The sequence below is a fragment of the Schistocerca cancellata genome, chromosome 4, assembly GCF_023864275.1.
Source record: "Schistocerca cancellata isolate TAMUIC-IGC-003103 chromosome 4, iqSchCanc2.1, whole genome shotgun sequence".
Taxonomy (NCBI): Eukaryota; Metazoa; Arthropoda; class Insecta; order Orthoptera; family Acrididae; genus Schistocerca; species Schistocerca cancellata.
In genome coordinates this window covers 600,064,350-600,082,405 of record NC_064629.1, presented here as the reverse complement: position 1 = coordinate 600,082,405, position 18,056 = coordinate 600,064,350, and the positions used below count along the sequence as shown (strand labels likewise).

Sequence of the window (18,056 nt, the reverse complement as noted above, 5' to 3'; positions counted from 1 at the left end):
CTGGCACTGAGGCTGCTGCTTGCTATTCCATTACAGCGGCGGACTCGGTGCGTCTGTGCATGATGTAGTCTCTTCTTGCATGACGATCTTCAGCACCGAAACTAACTTAAAACAACTGCTACGCTTCTTCTTCGTCTTCTTCGTCGCTCGTCTCCGTCTTCGTCTCCGCCTTCGCCTTCGTCTTCCTCTCGTCTTCATCTACATCTCCCCCGGGCCCACTGCGTCTCGCGTATTTATTCACTTCAGTTTACTGGAGGTGAACGACTTCACGGCCATTGCCTCTTCTGTCACGTTGAAAAGATTCTCGAAGATTCTTCTTAACGTCGGTCATTGGCTCTTGGAATGTAGGCGAGGGCCTTTGCTCACATACGACAACTGAGAAACACGTGAGCCGGTCATTGCCTCTTCTGTCACGTTGAAAAGCTTCTCGAAGAATCTTCTTAACGTCGGTCATTGGCTCTTGGGATGTAGGTGAGGGCCTTTTGCTCACATGCGACCACTGAGAAACACGTGAGCCGGTCGGGCGATGCCCTGACGGCTGAATCGACAGCGCCCGCTTATGTGGAACTTGCTGACTTCACGGTCATTGTCTCTGCTGTTCGGCCCGCTGTGAGCCAGTATGTAACTCTCCAAACTAAACCAAGTTTTCCATTTATATTCTAATTTCTAGTTCACTTTGATTTCACTAATTTATTTACTTAAGTACCACTCAACATTCCTCCACCCTTCGGAGAAATTCGCCCTCGAATTTACTACTCAACATTCCTCCACTCTTCACACGGAAAAAATACAAGCACTGAAAACTCTCGACTTACACATGCGTCACATTAAGTATGTTGAAAATACTGTATCACTTTATAAAAGCCCTGTGCGCTCATAAATCACATAGTTTACACATAAATGGTTATAATAAGAGTAACAAATCTTGATGAGAATGAATAAACAAAAAATAGATTTTTCACTTAGAAAATTACATAGCAACAGCTGTTTAATCTACGCTATACTAATGCAAGAATATCTATTCTACAGTATTGTTTATTTTAACAAGAGACTGTTTAATGAAGAATGAAGTACAATAAACAAAATTAATACACTAATGCTCAAAAGTAACTACTGAAGTACACCAGTTAAGAGTGTGGTATCCAATTAACAGGGATTTGATGAAGTGGTATATTGTTATTTGGCTTATTTTTTCGTCTTAAATAAAAGAAAACTGTACAAAGCAGAAACACCAACACAAAGGTTCCAGATATACCCGTTCCTAGCATTATAATTTTAGTTTTGTGTTCACCTTTTAATTTTAAGACATGTTGCATCATAACATTGGCATCAATTTTGCCTTTCTGTGAGTTTATGAACGTATCTAATGACTTCAGAAGGGAACTGTCAAGGGAGTCATTGAGGTAGGACAGGTTTTGTGTAGGAAATGCTTTGCATGGCGTTTTCTGAAAAAGGCAAACAACATGGTTATGGGCCTACCAACCTAGTAAAAACAAAAACAAATAAAAGAAGAAATACATTGTTAACTACAAAATCTACGTGTTTCTACGTCCAACTTTTGTTTTTTTAAAAAAACCATTATCATTTATTAATTATTTACATTTGTATACTACAGTCTACTGAGATTCCACTAGGACATTCGCACTCTTGGTCGAAGATTGTATGGTGCCATGTCTGTATGTTGTGCTGGCGTGGCCACTCTTTTTCCTTTTCGGGTACTTCCTCCACCCTTCGGAAAAGCAGACACTATTGTTGAAGGAATTACATCTGGAGCGCCCTTAAAAGGTTTTAAACGACTGACATGCACAACAGTAGTTCTGGTGGGCAGTTGCAATTTAACGTTGACTGGTGACGTGATCTCAATAATTTGATAAGGACCTCTGTAGTTTGTTACAAATTTCTTTGTTTTTCCTTTCGCAACGTATGGAGTTAAAAGCATAACCCACTGACCGATTTTGTAATTTGGATATTTAGCTTGGGTATTACCTAATCTTTCCTGTCGTTCCAAAGCCTTTGTATTAGATTTTTGAACCTTTTTCCATACATCCTTCATCATTCGACTGAAATCTCTTACTGTTTCTCCGACTTTTCCGTTTTTCTGCCTGATTACATCAAAAGGGGACGGCATTTTTCTCCCATAGACCACTTCATAAGGTGACATGCCAGTTGCTTCATGCGTTTTGGCGTTGTATACCGACACGATTATTGGTAAATACGTATCCCAATTAGAATGTTGTTCGTTAATATAATAACTAAGCATCTTGCCAATTGTCCGATGAACTCTTTCCGTGCGTCCGTTGCACTGAGGGTGTAACGGAGTGGTGCGTAATTTACGTATTTTTAGTAAGTGGCATAGATGTTTCATTAGTTCAGACATAAAATTAGATCCCTGATCTGTGATAATAGCTTCAGGTACGCCAAATTTAAGTATCCAGTTGTTAACTAAAGCTTGGGCAACTGTATTTGCTTGCTGATCTGGGAGACTCACCATAGCTAGATAGCGTGAAAAGTGATCTATAATCGTAAGAACATATTTATTACCAGCAGGTGTTTTATGAAATGGCCCGTAGAGATCCACTCCGCAGATTTGAAATGGACATGAAGCCTCGGGGAGCCTCTGTAAGGGTATTTTTGAACGAGAAAGTTCAGCTCGTTGTGCGCACGCAATGCAATTGCGAACGTACTGCGCAACATCCTGCTTTCTGGTTTGCCACCAAAATCGCTCTGCTACACGTCTTTCAGTTGTCCGTTGTCCACCGTGTCCTGCAAGGATATGATCGTGGGCCTCTGCCATTATTTCTTGTCTAAGGTGTTGGGGAACAACAATTCGCGGTCCAAGTTTTGTTTTACGGCATAATACACCATCTTCAAAGCAAAATTGTTTTTGAGATGCGTATTTTTTGCAATCTGTATCCTCATCTTGTGCCTTTCTCCAGTCCTCAGTATCTCGGCCTGTTGCTTCCAAAAGTGCTATTTTCCGACTTAGACAATCTGCATTCGTGTGTTTTTTGCCTGGTTTGTGGATAACTTCGAAATCCATTTCGGAAAGACATAGGGCCCAACGCGTGAGACGACTAGATGGATCCTTTAACCCAAGCAACCATTTTAAAGCTGCGTGGTCGGTAATAACCTTGAATTTCCTACCATACAAGTAGCATTTAAAGTATTTGATGCCATAAATAACACTTAACAATTCTTTCTCTGTTGTGGAATAATTTCTTTCTGCTGTTGTTAGTTGTCTCGAAGCGTAGGCTATGGGGTGTTCCGCGCCATTAATATTCTGACTCAAAACAACTCCTACTGAATGACCACTTGCGTCACAGGATAAAATAAATTCTTTGTTATAATCTGGGTAGGCTAATACTGGACTGTGTGTTAACTTATCTTTAAGGGTTTGAAATGCTGATTCACAATCTTCAGACCAATGAAATTTTGCACCCTTTTTCAATAATTGGGTTAAGGGTCGGGCAATTTCAGCAAAATTTTGAACATATTTTCGGTAATACGATGCGAGACCAATGAAACTTTGTACTTCCTTAACGCGTTGTGGTGTTGGGAAGTCCTTAACTGCCGAAATTAATCGAGGATCTGTTCTAATTCCTTTTTCACTAATGACATGCCCTAGGTATGTAACCTCTGTCAATGCAAAACTACATTTTTCCATATTTAATGTTAATTTAGCTTTTCTAAGTCTCTGAAAAACATTACGCAGACGCACAGCATGTTCATTAATGTCTTTGGAGAATACAATAATATCGTCTAGATATACACAACATTGCTGAGTTTTTAGTCCTCGCAATACTCCATCGAGTAGTCTTTGAAAAGTTGCTGGTGCATTTTTCAAACCGAAAGGCATTCTTTTAAATTGCCAGTGGCCTCCAGGGGTAGAAAATGCTGTTTTATGCCTATCTTCAGGTGCAACTTCCAATTGATGATATCCGCTACGTAAATCGATTGTTGAAAAGTATTTACTGTTACCTAAACTGTCAATGATATCTGTAATGTTTGGAAGAGGATAAACATCTGAGATAGTTTGTTTGTTAAGGTGTCTGTAGTCACAACAAAATCTATATCGTTTCGTACCGTCGGGAGACTTCTTTGGAATAATTACAATATTTGAATTATAAGGCGAATCAGAATATTCTATGATTCCATCTTTTAGGTGCTGTTCTAAAAATTCATCCAGTACTGGCTGTAAGTGATGCGCAACTCTATAAGGCTTTCTATAAACTGGGGGGCTATTTCCTGTTGGGATCCTATGCTGTGTGATATCTGTTGCTGGCAGTGGACCTTCTGCATTAAATAAATCTTGAAACTCAACTAAAACTGCTTCTATCGTGTCTCTATCCTTTCCTTGCAAATGCTCAATCTTCTGGCGTAATGCGGTTTTATAGGCGTCTGGTTTCTGACCATCATTAATATCTGACCAAATGAAATCTTCTTCTTCAAAAGTACTGACTGTAGCTACTAATATTCCCTTATGCAACTCTTTGTCCTCCACTCCAAAATTGTCAATATGTACCGGTACTTTTCTTTCTCCCTCAACGTCTTGAACCCGTACAACACTTCTACGTACAAAACAATGTGATACATCTAATTCCTCATTTTCCTCTAGTGGCTCTATTAGACATATTGTGTCTATAGGTACCTTGGGGTCAACGGTCATCCAGAGAAGTTTTCCTGAGCCAGATGGTATCTGATCCCGCGAATCAACCTTCAAGGACGTTGCACGCAGTGTAGTTGATTTCGCCTTCCGGTTAGGGAAATCTTGCGGCAGAGGGCCCTTTGCAGCGGTGTCACCTAGCTGAAATACTATTCCGCTAAGTTCTACAGTTTGCTGTCTGAGGTCAATTTTAGCGTGATGTTTATTCAGGAAATCCAACCCTAGGATCGCGTCGTACCCGTCAGTTATCTTTGTTACCACTTCTACATCTTCTTGAAATTGTACACCGTGAATATAGAAAATCAATGATGTACATCCTAATGACTTCACTGTACCTCCTCCTACTCCACTCAATCTATACCTTGGAGGGTCATATTTCTTTTCTCCAATACATTCTTTACTCACTATTGATACGTTTGCGCCTGTATCCACCAGTATCCTTGCCTCTTTATCCCGTATGGTAGCAGATAACCAGCATTCCGCCTTCACATTCGCCTTAATGGCATGAAATTTTATTGGGAACGCCTGGCGGCGGTTCCGACATTCCCGTTTGAGTTTAACTGATTTCTATTTCCAAAAACTTTCTTAGACCTGCATTCCTTGAATGTGTGACCCATTCTTTGACAATTAGTGCATTGAGGTTGTCTGCAGTTTTTTGCTATATGGCCCTGTCGATCGCACCTAAAACATCGTACTCCTGCTGAAAATACATTTCGCTTCTCCTTGTATCTGGTGGCAATGTCAATTTCTTCAAAAGCTGTCGCCACAGATACAGCTTCTGCTAAATTCTTAGGAAACTCTGCCCTGACACGACGGGACGTTTCAGGAGGTAACCCACGTAAAAATGTATCGAGAGCTCTATCTTCTGCCTCTTGTAAAATAACTTTATTTGCTTCATCACTAGTTGTCAACTGATAGGTGTTAATATTAACTTTTCTAATCCTATCTACAAAGCTTTCTAATGACTCGTTTTGCTTCTGAGTGATAGTGTTTAACTGTTCCCTATAAAATCTACAGCTGTTCTGTTTTTGAAAACGTTTAAGTAATCCTTTCTTCAATTCCTCAAATGTTGGAGCATTCCGTAATTCTTCATGGTATAATACGTGTGCTTTAGCCTCTCCTGTCAATCTTAACTTTGTCATTTGTAAGAGCTGTTCATCTGACCATGATCCTAACTTCGCAGCTGCTACTAAATCATCAAAAAAGGCTGTTATGTCTTCGCCAGGTTTACCTGAAAAAGGAGTTACCAAGGCTGCTGCTGAGGAATCTAGGGTGGGAGGGACTGAACTGGTTTGCCTAACCTCACACAACTGTTTAAATAATGCATTATTATCATTTTTAAGCTGTGCTATTTGATTAACTAAGCTCTGAATAGCTTCCTCAGTAGAAACCGCTTGTGGTGCTGACTCTGACTTTGTACGATTTCGTGTCATCATTTTACAAACTGTTAGTTACACAATCTTACCACACTGAATGAAAAGGATGTTTAAATATTTTCGACAAACTCTTAAAATAATGAGAGAGAATACACTTCTAAATAAAGAAAATATTACGACTGCTATGCAAACCTCTATCCTTTCACACATTAAACAATACTAACTGTGGATCTTTAGTGACTGTCATTCACACCTCATATTGAGCCAAGGGTTTTTCTCTGACACCAAATGTAACTGTTACTACGGCTTCTGACATCAAATGTAACAGTTCTGTTACTAAATGTGACACTTCTGTCACTCAATGTAACTGGGTTTTCTCTTTTGATGCTGTCAATTGTCAGGATGAGCATTCTCAAGCATTCTGTCAGGGTGAAAATATTAAATAAATAAACTTTTCTCTCTTACAAAATGTGGGCAGGGTGGGTTCTTCCTTGGCTCGGGTATGAGGTCGAATGAAACATCATTTTATACATAAGATAACTTTTATTGAAAGTTTCGTACAACTGTTATCTTACTGGACGTTCTGGTTCGGAGAGCGGCAGCCGTGTCGTTTGCGTAGCCTTCTGCTGCGGCAGCGGCGGCGGCGGCGGCGGCGGCGGCGTCTGATTACGCGTAGCGGTGTGTATCTCGTGTCGCCGTCTCGCCCAGCTGACCGGAGACGCGCAGCGCGAGGTGTCCCGTTTAATTATTGCGAGCGACGTCGTGCATCGGATGGTGATACCTTGAATGTGGCGTCCCAGTGTTCCTCTTCTCTAAGCGGCCGCGTGTGTTGTGCGTCGACCAGCGGAGCGGCGCGGCGGGGGAAGGCCAGTGTCCCGGACTCGAACCACGGACTCCCGCTTGCCAGTCTTCGGCTGTCAGGTCTTCATCCCAGCTCACAGGTGACTGCTGAAGTGAGGCCGTCTCCTTCCCGTCCTCACGAGTCACCCGGGTACGTAAAATCAGACTTCAAAATACCTTTTAACTTCTTCTTCTGGCACTGAGGCTGCTGCTTGCTATTCCATTACAGCGGCGGACTCGGTGCGTCTGTGCATGATGTAGTCTCTTCTTGCATGACGATCTTCAGCACCGAAACTAACTTAAAACAACTGCTACGCTTCTTCTTCGTCTTCTTCGTCGCTCGTCTCCGTCTTCGTCTCCGCCTTCGCCTTCGTCTTCCTCTCGTCTTCATCTACATCTCCCCCGGGCCCACTGCGTCTCGCGTATTTATTCACTTCAGTTTACTGGAGGTGAACGACTTCACGGCCATTGCCTCTTCTGTCACGTTGAAAAGATTCTCGAAGATTCTTCTTAACGTCGGTCATTGGCTCTTGGAATGTAGGCGAGGGCCTTTGCTCACATACGACAACTGAGAAACACGTGAGCCGGTCATTGCCTCTTCTGTCACGTTGAAAAGCTTCTCGAAGAATCTTCTTAACGTCGGTCATTGGCTCTTGGGATGTAGGTGAGGGCCTTTTGCTCACATGCGACCACTGAGAAACACGTGAGCCGGTCGGGCGATGCCCTGACGGCTGAATCGACAGCGCCCGCTTATGTGGAACTTGCTGACTTCACGGTCATTGTCTCTGCTGTTCGGCCCGCTGTGAGCCAGTATGTAACTCTCCAAACTAAACCAAGTTTTCCATTTATATTCTAATTTCTAGTTCACTTTGATTTCACTAATTTATTTACTTAAGTACCACTCAACAGTACAGAACGGCCCGAAAGTGATGACCTGAAATTAAGCCTTCTGTAGAGATCAATTCTCACACGTCCACTATTCTACAGGACTTCCGTTACAGTTCAGATACAGATGACAGAGACAAAAAGTCCTCTCAAGAGGCATAGGAATCATGTATTCAGGTCGTAATGCTGTCCTGAAGCCACTGTTCGAAGTAATTGAATTCGTAACACAGCTTAAAATGCAGACGACACTGTAACTGGCATGTAGCAGTAGAAAAGGTTTTATGGAGTGATAAGCTAAAATATATGATATGGCGTCTCGCAGCTGCTACCTTAAGCGCTTTATGGCAGACATGGGAACGATAAATCTGGATAACTGGACGGGAGAAACCTGTGACTTACTTACTGCATCATGTTGTTCGGTCAGTATTTAAAAGGACACCAAGTGACATTTCAGAGCAGCCAGCGCGAATTGCCATGAATGACAAGATCACCTGATCAAGCTCATGCGAGAAAATCCTACAGCCATACAGGCTCATAAATTGCCTGAACGGTGTCTTGTTAGCAAGAAACATCCGAGGCGTTATGTGGTTTACGCAGTACCTAGTCGCACAACATAAACAAGGCCTATAAGACTCTTACAGTGAGTTACGCCAGAAAGCCCATACACTGAGTACTCTACTTTTTAATGAGCAGCCTCAGAAGCCCCAAAAGACTGACTTGTATGCTGTGGCTTCATCAAAGGCCTCGGCTCGTCTTCTGTACCCATACCTCTTGGAGCTAAGGAACGTCTCATTGTCCAGTCAGACACACAAAGTTGCCACATTCAGTTCTGATTTAGTGTCAGGCTGCATGAGTTGTCTTTGGCTCCAGACTGTTGTCACCCGTCAGTTTTGAAGTAAGTGTTGTGATCCATAATTTTGATGGTGATGCCTCAAGTGCCCTTATCGGTTAATACTTGATAGCAGCTGCGGAGAAGAATTCAATTCTTGTAGTATTCTAAGACAGTGTATCGCATTCGTTTGGCACCTACTATTATTATCGCTCTAAAGTCATCAGCTCATATCGTCTGGTCTTAATAGATTTGTTGTTGGTAACCCTTTCAGGGTATAAGGTCTACGGAAATCTTCTCTTCCTAACTTTCCGTCCAGAACTGCGCTCGACATCTTCACAGGCGTTGCTCCTCCGTTGGCAGGACTCAACGCAGGAGCAACGCCTCTGAAGATGTCCAGCGCAGTTCTGGACGAAACGTCAGGAACAGAAGAATTTGGTGGACCACGACCTTATACCCCGACAGGTTTACCAGCAGCACTGTCATCCGGTCATGAAAGCCTTCATTCTATCATAATGCATTTTCTCTCTCTTCCCGTAACAAGTCTGAACGTAGGCACTCCGATAAATGATATCTACTTTTTCTAGCGCGGTTTGCGCCACTCTTGTTCTTCTGGTATACTTCGATTCAGGATTACAACTTCCCTGTAGAACACTATATATGGAAGTTGAGAAATTCATGTAACATGCAGCAACATTTAGCCGAACCATAGCATCAGCAGTCTATTTAGTGAGTCTTGTAATAATAATAGTAATAATAGTGGCTAATTAGTTCACAGGAAATACAGTTTTTGAAATAAAGCAATTGAAAAACTTTTGCACTGAAAATTAAAGAGTTCCAGTTTCAAGACAATCATTTACAGCGTTGATATTCAGTTGATTATAAGGAACATAGTTATAAGTACTCATTGTTACAGTTTCCTGCTAATATATTTTCACTTAATTTGCAACAAATATCATTCAGGATCACTGATTGTGATACAATAAGTAACAGTCTATTAATTTGATATTCCGAAGTTCAGCTTATACATTTTAAGATAATTTCTCGTGGCCAAGTAATTATGAGACGCTTTTAAATAGTAAGCAGTACAAGCATGACATGGCAATCGTGTGAACGAATACAGATGCAAAGCAAATGTCTAAGAGAAAAAAAATATCCCAAACTACGAATGGCTAAGGATTAACATAGAACGAGGACCATATGCAAGACTACAGTACGGATTGTTTCAAATAAGATACAGTACTGCTATGTTACGGGTAAAGGCATAGAAACATTCGTAACAAATGCAAAACATAACAAAAGATTTTCCTGGAAAAGAAACAAATGCCGACAGCATTTTCTTTAAAACAAATATAACTCTATTACGACGAAAATATAATATACTCACTTTCCAGTCTTGCCATTTTATCAAGGGTGAATGGATTATCATTAATATACAGTGACACAAGGCAGAGGATAAGAGCTGGGAGGTTGGATGCCCAAATGGAGAGCAACTACTTGAGTGTACCACTTGTAATCCGTTAGTTCGGCATACTGCCTAGTAGGAGCAGGTCTGGACAACACTCGAATGCCGCTCCAAGCTAGCAAACATAAGAAAAAAATAAAACAAAAATTAAAAAACTGAAATAAGGAAAATTTCAGGGAAGCAGTTATGCATGCAATGAAACTTACAACTACAACCTTGTTATCCTGTTACAAAACTTAATGTTTGAAAAATAGTAAAAATGTATTGTAATATATATTAGACACCTCCTATAGCAAACCGTAACCACCAAGTTCTGCGTGTAAGCCAACTCTGTTAATCAGATTGAGATTCACAGTGCAAAACAACACAGTATGCTATAGCAAAACACAAGTACCAAATTCTGAAATCCTCAGAGCATTACTCAAAAGTAAATGTAAGCCAATGACTGTGTTAATCAGACAGGTTTCGCAGCAAAGTGACCCAAGCACACACAAACGAAACTTATCTGATACTCATTATGGTAATATTTCAGCGTTTGATAACTGACGGAACTGTTAATGCAAAATTACATATATGTGTGGTGTAAGTGCCTGTAGTATGTGTGTGTGTGTGTGTGTGTGTGTGTGTGTGTATGTGTGTGTGTGTGTGTGTGTGTGTGTGTGTGGGCGCGCGCGCATTCGCAAATGCGCTTGCTTGTACGTATGAGCATGTTCAGTTAACTTAATTTAAATGCAAATTAAATATTGTGGTCATCATCACAGTCGTCATCGTCATCATCATCATCATCATCATCTAGCTGACATCCACTTCTGCAAAAAGGTCTCACGTAGAGATTTCCGTTCTTTGCGGTCTTGAACGGTAAGCATGTAGGTTTCTCTTGTGTGTTTTCTACGCATCCCCCTAAGGCCGTCATCTCAGTCTTTTCTCATCTCTTGGAATACAGCAAACAACTTAGTCACCTACCATCCATTTGCCTGGCTACATGTCAAGTCCTCTCTCACTTCATGTTCATTACAGTTACAATTACGACTTCCACTTCGATTTTTTTCCCGATCCATTTGTTTTCCTGTCTCTCCTAATAATTCGCAAATGCATCTCTCCATTTCTTGTTGAGGTGTCCTCAGTTTGCGAATGATTTTGGAATTAAAAGTCTATTTATCACTGTCATAAGTCGAATTTGGTAATTTACAGTATCAAGTACAGACGAAGTCTGATTAAAATCATCCGGATGCCCTTGTGTAATACGGAACTCATCACTAGGTTTCACGAGAGGCTAATCCGCCAAAGTAAAAAGAGGACGGGAATGTCATGTTGTCATTAGAAAAGCAGTAACAGCAGAACTCAGTGACTTCTAACGGTGTTCTAGTCATTGGATGTCACCTGAGTAACAAATCCATCACAAATATTGTTACGCCGTCGCCAAGGTAACCCCTGCGGGCCGGCAACACATCTAACACCACATAGGACTGAGGTTGTCTATGCCCAAGGCGTAAGCAATGGTGAACGTCGGCTGTTTTGGAAATAGACATTCCGCGTACTACTTTCTGCAGAGGGAGTTCGAGATGGCCTGCAGAAAGTATTACTACACCAACATCTGATTGGCTGGCCAGTACTATTTAAAGGCTAGAACCAGCACCGGACGTCAGTCCACGCCGAGTACCGACCTCAAGGACGTCTCAGTGGAAGACTATGTCATCGGAATAGGACATGGAATTAAGTGTATGCGTGCTACCACGGACTCTTGTGGGAAACTTAGTAGTTATATTTTGTTGCCTTTAATAGAAAATTCTTACTGGCTTTGTGACTGTGACTTTTCGTTGTTATGCAGTCATTTCCATGTAGACTCACGTAAATAAAAGTTGTGTTGTAAAAACTTTCAAATTGTCAGTTCCAACAAATATTTCATTCCTTCTAAATCTGTCTATATAATTATAAAGTGGAAGCGTGAAAGTAGCACCACAGCTAAAACAAGACCAGGCAGATCTCACGTGCTACCAGCATTCCAGTTAGCACAATGACTGTGCTTAGCGACTTAAAAATAATGGGGCGCAATGGTCGAGCAGATCCCTGTGCGTTCTGGCGTAACCACAAGCGCCGGAGCGAAGACGAGGAACGCAAGAGAAGAGAAGGCGGTGAAAGGACGACGGCCGGTAGAGCACTGACCAGGACGTCACCATGGTAGAGGCGGCATCTAGCCGAAGCGAATATAAGCGCCGCTCCTGCCAGCCTCGGTTGGACATTAGTGGACAGTATTAGCACGGCTTAGCAGAGAGTGCTAAGATATCGGTTATTAGTGATCCATATCTATTGCTTGTTTGGACTTTGTCTATAACGAAGATCATTACTGTTTGCATGCCGCCCATCGCTTGCGACACTTGCTGTACATTCAAATTAAGTATTGTCAATTCTGTTTTATTGAAATAAAACTATTAATATTATATATTTGAATTGTTATGTAGCATTACAAGAACGCAGCATCCTTTAGGCACCCTATACGAGACGAGTGGGCAAACCTCACATTTGGCGACGAGGACTCAACACTGTAAGTCACACATTTGTGAAGTCAATCTTAAGTGAAGCTTGAGGTGGCATAAAGAGCAACGCTACTGAACAGTGGATTACTGGGAATGAGTGATTTGGAGTGACGAATCATGCTGGAGCAATCGGGTTGGATGATTTAGGTTGGCGAATGCCTGGAGAACGTTACCTTTCATCAATGCCAACAGTGAAGTACGGAGGAGGGGAGAAAGCGTTGTTTTGTGATTTGATACGAAAACGCCAAACGCGGGAGGATATGAACACATTTTACAGCATTGAGCACTACCTGAAGTAGGTGAAGAGTTCAGAGACGATGGCTGCTTATGTCAGGATGACAATGCACCCTGTGAGGCAATGGTTTGTGGACAATAACGTTCCTGAAATGGACGGGCCTACCTAGAGTCCGGACCTTAACCCACTGTAACACCTTAGAACGTCGACTTCGCTCTGGGACTCCAGAGTCCAACATCACACCTTCTCTGGTTACGACTCTTGAGAAAGAATGGTCTGCCATTCCTCCAGACATTCAGACACCTCACTGTAAGTGACCTGAAGCCATATTAAAGGCGAAGGATGGACATCCCCATATTGATGGCCAGTAATAGGTGTCTGGATGCCTCTGGTATGATTAAAACACTTACGCAAAGGACCCCCTTATTGTTATATTTTGACGTAAATTCTTTTTGAAACTAATTGACAGATTCCACATCACAGAGAATTAGCATTAACATGATTCATGGGACATTAAAACGACGGAATAAATCTGTAACTGTAAGTCTAGGATCAGGTGGATCGGCTCAGTATATTCATGCCAAAGTATGGATCATTTGTAATTGTTACCACAGGAAAAAATCTCCGTTCTGGTGCGATACCTGAATTCTTCTGTTCGACAGGCTGCCATACTCTCAAAATCCTTACTGTTTGCGCCCTGCACGATATAATGCTCTCGGCTTGTGGGCTTGTTCTTATGAACGCCACTGATATCTCACAACTCGAGTGATCCCAGCCACAACACCACAATCTTGTCAAATGGTTCAAATGGCTCTGAGCACTATGGGACTCAACATCTTGGGTCATAAGTCCTCTAGAACTTAGAACTACTTAAACCTAACTAACCTAAGGACATCACACACACCCATGCCCGAGGCAGGATTCGAAACTGCGACCGTAGCAGTCCCGCGGTTCCGGACTGCAGCGCCAGAACCGCTAGACCACCGCGGCCGGCCACAATCTTGTCCCTCCTCTGGAAGAAAACTTTTCGCGTTTGGAATCATTGGTCAGGAGAGAGCAGCTGACGTGAGCATGATGATGACTCAAGTAGCCATATAGAAACCTAGCTGCTACCTCGTTGCATTGCCAAAATAGTCTTTCAATGAATCCCCTGGTCAGCTTAAGGTACTTTTACTTGGGTGTAACGCTACATGCTGCGTTAAATTTCAACCTCCATTGCACATGTAAGATGGTAAATGGACTCTCTTGTAAAACTGAGTACACACTTGCAGGCAACGTGTTCGCAAGCAGCTCATAAGCCTTGGGGGGAAAATTTAACGCGAATAGCCTTGCCTAACTATTTTGTGAGCCATATCTCTCGTGAGCGCGTGGAAACGTAGCAGCACGCAACGGCGCCATCTCCACGGAACCTGAGCGCCCATTTGCACTCACCAAACTTTAAGCCTTGCCGTAGGTCAATGCTTCGAATGCAGTTGGCGTTTGGAACGGGTGGCACTTCCGAGGACATAGGACCAGGTTTCTCAGACACCTGGATGCAGGACGCGCGACTTTGTGTGATCGGGAATCAGGGAGATGGGGTCCGCAGCTCGTGGTCGTGCGGTAGCGTTCTCGCTTCCCGCGCCCGGGTTCCCGGGTTCGATTCCCGGCGGGGTCAGGGATTTTCTCTGCCTCGAGATGACTGGGTGTTGTGTGACGTCCTTAGGTTAGTTAGGTTTAAGTAGTTCTAAGTTCTAGGGGACTGATGACCATAGATGTTAAGACCCACAGTGCTCAGAACCAACCATTCAGGGAGATGGGTGCTTGTCGATGGTTTTACTTAGAGTGTTAATCAGACTTGAGCGTTTGGCATGGCATAGTGGCTGCACGAATTTGAGCATTTTGCCGATATTCCAATCGCAAATAGTTTAAAGACGATTGTGTTAACCCTTTCTTGGTTATTTGATAGCCATTTCGACTATACTATACTACAGGCAGTGAAAGATAATTGATGCGTCTCATGGACTTGATACGAGGATTCGTGCTAATCCCTCAGACAACAGCAATCTCGCAAGGTGAATCGCAACGAGGGACTCTTGTCACGAACCACATGCGAGCAATGGTTCAAATGGCTCTGAGCACTATGGGACGTAACAGCTGTGGTCATCAGTCCCCTAGAACTTAGAACTACTTAAACCTAACTAACCTAAGGACATCACACACATCCATGCCCGAGGCAGGATTCGAACCTGCGACCGTAGCAGTCGCGCGGTTCCGGACTGCGCGCCTAGAACCGCGAGACCACCGCGGCCGGCTCATGCGAGCAATGTAGAAAGTTGCGAGGTGCTCATAAGCCTCTCGGCTGTCGTGTGGTCCTCAAAAATATTCAATAGCTGTATAATGGAAGCACAGCCTAATTTTGTTGTCCACTTCAGTGGTGGCTGTGTGTGTGTGTGTGTGTGTGTGTGTGTGTGTGTGTGTGTGTGTGCGTGCCTGCGTGGCTCTCTAGAAACTGAGCATCTGAGTAAGAAGCTCTTTAATACTGAATACTTCTTTACATGCCAAGATGATGTGCAAATCTACGGGAACGGCGCCGGTGTAGCCACGCTGGCCGGCCGGTATGGCCGAGCGGTTCTAGGCGCTTTAGTCTGGAACCGCGCGACTGCTACGGTCGCAGGTTCGAATCCTGCCTCGGGCATGGATGTGTGTGATGTCCTTAGGTTAGTTAGGTTTAAGTGGTTCTAAGTTCTAGGGAACTGATGACCTCCGCTGTTAAGTCCCATAGTGCTCAGAGCCATTTGAACCATTTTTTGTAGCCACGCTACACAGAAAACTAGTGACGAAAAGTAATTTGCCGTTTGCGGTGAGGCGTTCGAATGACACACTGTAAGACCTGTGTCTGTGTGCAGAACTGTAGATGCCTGATACTCTGTGACGCCCAGGAACCGGACTCTGTGTTCTAATGGCGCTTCTATGATCATCTCTGGACGTAGGAAGGCATTTTAATGTCTGGTGACTATGGCTATTGCGGTTTATCATATTAGTGAAAAACATTATCTGACCTTGCTAGCTACTCGTGCGTATGCTAATGTAGTTATTGTATGTTACCGATCAACAACAGTGTATCGACATTTGTCTTAACAAACTTTTCTGACTACAATCTACCCTGCAACATCGTTACTCGTGTTTTAGACTGTTTCTGATCACGCTGTATAATAATATTGGCGATATCTCTGTTTAAAGTGTGGTAGATTGGTATATGCAATACAGACACAAAACACATACGTTACACACAAAGGACAAGTACAGACTTGTCATACGTCATAGTATCAGATTCATAATTTCTGATACTCGTGTTGTGGGCAAATCTCTTCATGTTTCCGAAAAATCAGTACTGTGAAGACAAATACACTGATCTGGACCAGATACCAATAAATTTTAACTTCTTTTTCCAATTTATCCTCGTGCTGAATGCTCTTTACGGTGTTTCTCCTCTCCGGGAGAATCTCTAGGTTTGAAACTCTGTGGAAAACTATTTCCTTTCAGCTTTAAGAGCACAGATGCCTGTTATTAAACTGTAATTTATTTGAATGTTTATTTAACCATTTATTTTAAACAATCAAGTAGAGCGAAGAGCCGAAAATAGACAATTGTGTATATAGCATGGCACCAGTAAGAAATATATGAATGATATTGCGATCTACGTTTCCCCATACCGACTCCAGAGTCATTACTATAACGCCATTTATTTAACTGAGAAAACCTATTAATTCGTTTACAGCTAATGTGTACTACAGAGTGCAACATTCAGTTTTCATTGGCTTCTTCACGTCTCCTACGCCACACGCGGGACTGCGCACAAACATACGCTTAATCGTATAGGAAACGACACAGTAGATTTTCAGATAATCTGTTGACATATTATTAAATTGGAAAACAAAATCATTAGCTAAATAAAATTCAACTGATTGCTAAAAGCCGGCCGATGTTGCCGAGCGCTTCTAGGGGCTACAGTCTGGAACCGCGTGACCACTACGGTCGCAGGTTCGAATCCTGCCTCGGGCATGCATGTGTGTGATGTCTCTTTTGATGAGTTTTCTCATGAAGTCTGTTCAAAACGGTTTCATAGCATGACAGTTGACTGACTAACCTAGAAGGAAAACCCCAAAATGCTCAATTCCTTTGACATGGAAAAACTATGAGCGCCAATTTGACAATGGATCGAGACAGTTGTGGTTTTTCAAATGTTATTTATTGCAATTTTTTTGGGGATGGGCGGTGGAGATCCTTTATCAACTTACTGTGAAGTGAATTATGTCTCAGTTGCATAATTAATGTACGAGTACAAGTTCGTGCTGAAAAGTAATGCCTCCAAATTATTTATGTAAAAATTATTGAAGCTTTTTAAATGAAACAAATGTTACGTTCTACATCTCTATTCTTCATGTCCACGTATTTGCAGCCGTTTGCCGATAGAGGGCTCCGAATTGTAGCGTGTAACATGGCAGTGTGTAACGTAACTATGTAGGTGCGTGAGAAACAGCGTGCTTTAATCGAGCTTTTGATTTGGAGTTCCTCCACACATGGAACACTCTGTTCTTCAGGACGACAAAGTAGGACTACACACGAGAGCTGCGACATTTGTGACATTCCGATACCATGAGTTCCGTGTAAACGATCATGCTCGATACAGTCCCAACTTGGCCCCATCCGATGATCATCTGTCTCCAAAACTTAAAGAAAATATTCGAGGAGCTCACTTTGATATTGATGACGTGGTGCAAGCAAAGTTGGGGTTGTGGCTCCGCCAATAAAGTCAAACATTCTACAGTGACAATATCAACAAGCTGGTCTCCCGCCGCGAGAAATGTGTTCGTCACTGGAATGGCTACGTAGAGCAATAAATATGTAGACATGAAGAATAAAGATGTAGAATAGCAATAACTTTTACTTTATTTAAAAAACATTAAATGCGTTCACATAAAAAAATTCTGAGCCATTACTTTTCAGCACTCCCTCGTATCATAGTTGTCAGGTTATTTAATGAGTGCGTTGCAAACGCTCACTTTCGGTTTATTCCGCTCTTAGGTCACTCAGTGACGAACGTACTTCGTTGTAACTCGAGTCATATTCAATTTTTTTGTTACAATATCTGGAGATTCTCAATTCTTTGAACATGAGCACCATCAATTTTGGTCGATGACCTTCCTTGCCGAAAGTCAGTTTCAGTTGACTGACGACCATCGTGACACA

The 18,056-nt window shown here is 42.4% G+C and overlaps 1 protein-coding gene across 5 annotated transcripts in view; it reads right to left on the bottom strand.

Moving 5' to 3' along the window:
* Positions 1–18,056, bottom strand: part of LOC126184543 (cAMP-regulated phosphoprotein 21) — a 1,287,166-nt gene that overhangs the window by 423,033 nt on the left and 846,077 nt on the right. For 4 of the 5 annotated variants that reach the window (XM_049926953.1, XM_049926952.1, XM_049926954.1 and 1 more), the window contains exon 8: positions 9,981–10,173. The exons of the other annotated variant lie outside the window; for it this stretch is intronic. In XM_049926953.1, coding sequence (XP_049782910.1) covers positions 9,981–9,996 — 16 coding nt within the window. In that variant the 5' untranslated portion in view covers positions 9,997–10,173. The remainder of the gene's footprint in view (positions 1–9,980; positions 10,174–18,056) is intronic. 5 annotated transcript variants of the gene reach the window in all.